The 6892-nt window shown below is 39.6% G+C and overlaps 1 protein-coding gene across 1 annotated transcript; it reads left to right on the forward strand.

Annotated features, from left to right (window-relative positions):
- Window positions 1-5: 5 nt before the first annotated feature.
- DUSP19 (dual specificity phosphatase 19) lies at window positions 6-5611 on the forward strand (the record flags this gene model as incomplete). The annotated part of the gene is made up of 3 exons (XM_010075799.1): window positions 6-53; window positions 1054-1206; window positions 5390-5611. Coding segments are annotated over 3 exons (423 nt in total), but the record flags the coding sequence as incomplete, so codon positions are not given.
- Between the last annotated feature and the right edge of the window lie 1281 nt (window positions 5612-6892).

A 6892-nucleotide genomic window follows, 5' to 3' on the forward strand; every position in this document is an offset into this window, starting at 1 on the left:
CCGCAGGGTCGCAGGATGCTGCTCACGACCTGGAGACCATGAGGAAGCACAAGGTGAGGTTGCACGCAAGTGCAAATGCGTCTCGTGTGGTGCCTGCTGGTGGTTTTCTTTTGTAAATTAAAAAGTCTAAAGTGTTCTCAAGTAACTTTAAGAAAAACTATGTTAGATTGGTGCTTTAGAAGGCTGCTGCGTTTGCAGGTGGATGGATGCCTGCGGGCTTCTCCAGAAGCTGAGATACTTTGCTGCAAGGCTGTTTTCTGGAGCAGATCCCTGCATTCCCCTGTGCGGTTGAGTTTCAGAGGCCGGGCAGCTTGCCTTGTAGGGACTGATGAAAGAAGAAAAACAAAGCAGCAGCTCTAAGTCTGTCCCGGCCTCTGGTGCTTTTACTCTTCTTTGTAACCGGCCTTCGGACAGTGGTGCTGGTGCAGGACAGTGAGGGCACCAGGCTGGCATCTGGTGCCATCTAAATGTCACTTAAAGTGACCCACAACCTGGCCGTAGCCTGGCCAGAGCAAAGATGGCAGGAGGCCAGAGGTGGTCTCACCTGCCAAGTGCAGGTGGAGTTCACTCTGAAATCCTGCTGCTGCAGTAAATGGTGCTGGTAACTCAGGAGGAGGAACATTAACCTGATGGGTTAGGGCAGGCTTGAAATTTGTGGGCTTGTTGGGTGGTCTGTGCTCTCATTCCTATCGCTTTCTCTTTTATTGTCTATCTGTGCACTGACGACTTCCTTTTCTGTTGAAAACCTCACATTAGTCTGTGTTTGGTTGAGCACAGATCTTTTAATTTCCTCTCAAAAAAAAAAAAAACAACCCAAACCTGAAATTTATCACAATATATTTTAACATGGAGTACAATTTTGCTTGGAGAAAAGCATATCGTAGACAGCATATGTACATGAAACTGAACAATGCAGTTTTTTAAGTTACGTCTGTGTACGCCTAAAAAATAATTTACTTTTGCTACTGCTGAGTTTGCTTGCTATCTTCAGAAAATGCCTTTTAAAAAAAAATTCCTTTTTTTTGTTTTTGTGTTTTGTTTTTTTTTACTTAGGTTACTCATGTTCTAAATGTGGCATATGGAGTCCAAAATGCCTTCCTCAATGACTTTATGTACAAGACTATTTCTATTCTGGACCTCCCAGAAACAGATATTACCTCCTATTTCCCAGAATGTTTTGAGTTTATTGAGAAAGCAAAGATCGAGGTACAGTATATCAATAATTAATGCTACTAGTTATCCTGTTTAAATTATTTATTACCCTATTTAAAATCTGAAGTAGCTTCTTTTGTCGAAAGAAAGTATGGTATCAAATGAATATTTTTGCCATTGCCTTTTTAAATTTTGAATAGAGAATCCAAGCAATTTCTAAGCATTCCTAGAGACATGGCACTGCCGTTAATCCCCATCTCATCCAGTATTGGTTTTTTAGAATGGCTGTCTTACATATTTTCGAGAAATGCTTCTTTAATGAAGCTGCAACAATGTCTGACTTTAGGTAAAGAAATCCCATTGTAAGTCCAAGTCACTACATCTGACAGAGAGAAAAGAAGAAACTTTTTTACTTTCTATAATTTATCCATCAGGGTTGTTGTTTGGGATTAGAAGCAAGGCTAACAGGGCTTTTAGAGATCTGGGTGGTTTGTCAGCAGCCATCCACCATCCTTGTGCTTTGCCTTGATCATCCATTGAAGATGCAGCACATTGAGCTATGAATCCACAAACAATTATGTATCAAGACTGTCAGAGAATGTGTGAGTAGTCTTGGAGCCAACCAGTGATTTTAGCTGCTAACAAAGTCTTGAAAAAGACATGGCATAGGAAATAGGGTGAAGGGACTCCTTCTGGGGTTGGTTGGCAGACCTGTCTGTAACCGAGACCGTCTCTGACTCCTGTTTCAGGCTTACTGTGTAACTCGTGACAACCATTGCTTCGGTATCAACACTATGACTTGACAATCAGTCCTTATTGCACATTATTCCATCATATCTACTATATTCATTATTAACATCGATTTGGATAAAACAAGATAATCTTGCCCCAGGTTTCTGTGTGTCACAATGTTCTTTCCTTCTCTCATTTATCATTTACGAGCTATGTGATACGCATTGTCACTGAATGACCTCTTCAAGGTTTCTGGTTACGGTTTCCACTTCATTTCTAAATGAGACTTGCCATTCATAACTGCATAGTGTTGCTTTCTGCCTCAGGTGTTTGTGTTCCAGTTACTATTTTGTAAGCTAAGGAGTTTTCTTTGCAGCAATATTAATATTTTTTTTAATGGGAGAGTTGGGTAAAAGAGGAAGTGGCTGATGGAACAGATGTTCTCCAGGATCAGTTCATGAAGCATGTGATAGTATGCAGAGACAGATCTCTGGATAGTTTGAATCACTTCACTTGCTTTGTCAAAATAGTCTTAAAAGAGCCTATGATAAACTGTATCATGAAGGGCTCTTCTGTTTAAGTAATAACAAAGAGATACTACTGTTTGATCTCCAGTCAGGGGGAGGGAGACATGTTCACTGGTGAGAGAGTGCGATATATGAGAAATTATTACTAGAACATGGTTAACTTAATGAAGGAATGTGAGAGCACTTGAATTTGAGAATGCAAGAAAAGCCTGCACTGTTCAGTAAGTCGCTGACAGCTAGTACTCGTAAGAGGACTGAAAACTATAACTGCTCAAGTCTGTAGACACCGTGGTACAAATTCTGATACTGATCAGAGCTCACTTTTTCTTTGAGGCTGCAAACTGACAGGTAGATTTTCCATGACATGTTAGGTGACCCATGTCAGATCATAGCACTATGACTGAGGGATATTCTTTTTGTGTTTAATATCTAATTATAAAACCTCTACAATCTTGTCTCTCCAGGCTCTGGGAAGAAATCCTAGCTCATTCATGAACATCTCTCCTTATTGCTCCCTCTCTCCCTCCTAAAGAGAAAGCCCTGGAACTACTGCAAAGTAGAGTGGGTCCCTAAGGAACTGCATTATCCCATGGCTCCTCACCAAAAGCTTTATGCTTCTCACTTCTTTCCTCAGTGAGGCTTTTTCTCCCACTGTGTATAATCACCATTTCTCATGGTGGAAGGTGATTTTGCTTCCCTCTGTATAAAAAATTTTTAAAAAACAACTTGGTCTTGAATCTTAAGAGGTTCTTGCACGACCATGGACCATTTCTGGGTAGGCAAAGGTTAGGCTGTCAGGATCAGAGCAAGGAGCTCTTGGTAAATAGAGGCTAATTTCATATCTGCAATCTGTTTCTCACTTTTGTTCTGTATTCATATCTAATACAAAATTAGTTAAGAATTACATGCCACATTCATTTTTGTATAAAGAAACAATGGGGTTTAGCGAGGAAAGATAAATGTTCTCAATATTAAATTTGGTTTAATGTTATTGCCCATGTTCATTCATGTTCAGTAATTTTCAGGTCTGTTCTGTGGATATCACTATATAGTTTGTGGCAATGTACAACAGAACAGTCATTAAAAAACCTCCAACTTAAAAGAAATGTGAAAGAGGAAAATAAAGCAATAAAGCATGAACACTACAAAGAAGAAAAAAAAAGGATCACTTTCAATGCCTATTTTTTACCCCCAGTGCCACTGCTAGATATAGATCTCAATTATGGTACGTTATAGCTAAAATAACTCCCATTAATTCAGTAAAAACTACTCCAGATCTACAGTGGATCAGCTTCAGCAATTGCTTCATTAGCAGTGGCATAAATATAATTTTTCATCTCATAATTTTTATGCCATTATTATAAAGGAGATAGCGGATTTACAGGTCACCACTGGCACTTCCTCAGGTAGATGAAATAGATGGACAAGTCTGCTTTCCACTCTGCTGTAGGCTGTGTGATCAGGAAGCATGCCCGTCAATGTGAGAAAGGGAATGGAGATTTGTTTCCAGCAGGACACGCAAAGGGGATGTGATTTCCATTGCAAAGAAGGGTGGTATAGTGACTCCTTGTGCTGGGATGCAGGAGCTTAGATCCGGTTCCTAGCTCTGCCATAATCATGTTTTGTTAACTTGAGCAAGTAATTCCTCTAGCTTCAGCTTGGCATTTCTTCAACAAGGATAATAACACTCAATTTCATACTTCTTTGTCTTGTTATTTTTGGAGCATGAACCATTTTCTGCTTTGTGTGTTTACTAATGTGCCAGATAATTGCAACTCCCAGGTCTGTAACAAAAGCCATCAAGTTCCTGGAAAGGAATCCTGATGGTTTTAAGGTCTTTTTTTCCTCTGGGTAAAATGCCTGTTGAATAATCTGTACCTGTTAAGGGCAGCAAGAGCAGGCTGCTTATGTCTAGAATATACTTTTTTAGCCTCAAGTATTGCACATTGTGTTGTGTTTCAGTATCTTTACTTGGAATATGGAGATGCTAGGGGTTTGGGGTTGGCTTTTTTTGGTGAAAGTGGCATCTGGCAGACAGTTTGGACTGAGCCTTTTCCAGATCATAGCAAACACGATGACATCAAGGAGCCTGGGCCTTGCAAACGTCGCCTAAGATGCACTAGATGCTCTCGTTTGCTTTGTGTTAACTCAAGCCTGTTATTTCTTAACAAAACTTGCAGTGACTTTTAAAGAGTCGCTCAGGTGTCTCAAAGATTGCGTGGGAAACGTTTAAGTAGGATAAAAACATTATTTTTATTGATCATTCAGGATAAGCCTGAATTTAAACCCCAGGAAAAACATTTATGAATTTATGGGAGGCTCAGTAGTTTGGAATTTTATACCTTAGTCCCCAGTTAAGGGACCTTAGTTGTACCAACTATACCAGTTGTACCAGCAGTGTGCTGAAGAGGTAGAGATTTGTTGCAAATCACATGATATCTTTCCTGATTTTTCTGTTCGCATGCTTGATCCCGCTTACCCAGAATCTTCATTGAAGAACTCCAGAGTATGCAAGAAGTGTGTGACTGAACTCTGCCTCTGTGCCTAGCTGTTTGCTGCCTTGCTATGTTTTTAACCTGGTAACAAGATACAGTCAAATTCCTTTCTATATTTCAAATAAAATCTATTTTAAAATCAGCACCTAGTATCAGATATCTTAGTACCCAGATGCCTGTGATTTGGTTTTCCCATGAGGGGGCTGCTGCAAAGTCTTGGGGAAAGGGACAGCGGAATGTTTTTTAGGTCTAAGTGATGAATTAGGTTTGAGGTATTTGATAATTAGAAAGTGGCTTTGGTTAGAAAAATATTTAATTTTCGGCTTATATATCTGTGTATCGAGTTACTTATATGTGTAAATATTTGCTTTGAGCTCAGCAAGGAACTTTTAATAAGTCAATAGATTTTTATATAATGTTTCTAATACCTGTTGGTATCTACTTAATGAACATCCCAACTAATATTTCATTTGTTTCTTGCAGGATGGTGTGGTGCTGGTCCACTGTAATGCTGGAGTCTCCCGTGCAGCAGCAATAGTCATTGGTTTCCTAATGAATTCAGAAGGACTGAGTTTTGATAAAGCCTTTTCCTTGGTGAAAAACGCAAGGCCTGCAGCTTGTCCAAATCCTGGCTTCATGGAGCAGCTTCACAAGTACCAAGAACAGAATGTAAAGGCAAATGGAATCATAAATGATCACAACTGATCAAAAGGGAGAAGCGAAACAATGTGTTTTGACTATACAGTAAGAGATGTTGGATGTACTTTCATCTGTCAATTTGCAGTCCCCTTTCACATGTGCATTTTAAAGTCTCTACATAGTTTTTGTTACCCCCTTTTTTTTCAGCATGTAGACTAAAGGCCTAATGGTATTCCACTGACTTCAGAGATGATTCTGCCCAAGAACAAGCTCTTCCTAGGGCTGTAAGAAATAGATAAAGTTCAATTTTCCTTGAAATATTAGAAAAAAAACAAAATTATTTTTATTTTAATTGAGCCATCAGAAAATGCAGGCAATAGAGAAAGGAAATAAAATAAGTTGGCCTGCTTACTTTAATACTCAACCAAATCTATGCATTCTAGTTGGTTGTAAAATCTAGATAATAAAATGTTCATATAATAAAGTACTTTGATCTTGGATTTTAAATTTATATTGCAACTAAAGAGGATTTTATTGAATTCTGTGGGCTAGCCAGCTATTAAAGGTTTTTGGAAGTTAAAAAGGATGGTGTTTTGAAGATGCTCAAAATGTGTAGGATGCTTTAATGCTTCCTGTCTTTCTACTATTGCTCATCAAGTAGTGATTTGAAGCTCACTAACATGTTTTCAAAGTGCTGGAACCAGCCTATCAGGGTTTTTTCTGTAGGTCATTTTGATGGAGATATGGAAAATGTTTGTTAACAGCCTATCTCTGACTCGCTGTTACTAGCTTGTCTTTGCATTTGGGTCTCAGTTGCTGTCCCCTCACTCCATTCCACATTATGTGTAAAGAACAGACATCATAGGATAGGTAACTTTGTCCCTCCTGACACATCTCGGGCTGGAATTACTGTCTTAAAATGGCACGTTTAAAAAAAAAAATCTGTAAAAGATTTTAGTAGTGGTGCTTGTAGCCTTTGTGCCGGTTTTAAATGGTTTGCTATAGTAATATATAATAAAATAAAAAGAGCACTGTCTTTGGATAATTTTTGTGCTGAAGTGATTTGAAAGGTTTGGTTTCAAGAAGTGATGGAGGATTCTCTCCTCATACCACTAGCTGGAACCGTAACACCTCCTCGGGGAAGAACGGCACCGTGCCCTGTCCCTGCCGGCTAAGCTTTCCCGCTCCATCGCGGTGGCAGGCTGAGGAGTTCTTAGCCCATGGAAATAACCCAAGACAAACATTCATGACGAGAACTACGGTTCTTTAAGTCGTGTGACGATTGCAGTTCACGACATCCAACCCGCGGTATGAGCGCCGGGCTGACGGGTGCGGCCATCTGCCGGG

This window comes from Pterocles gutturalis, unplaced genomic scaffold, assembly GCF_000699245.1.
Source record: "Pterocles gutturalis isolate BGI_N339 unplaced genomic scaffold, ASM69924v1 scaffold52837, whole genome shotgun sequence".
In the NCBI taxonomy this organism is placed as follows: Eukaryota; Metazoa; Chordata; class Aves; order Pterocliformes; family Pteroclidae; genus Pterocles; species Pterocles gutturalis.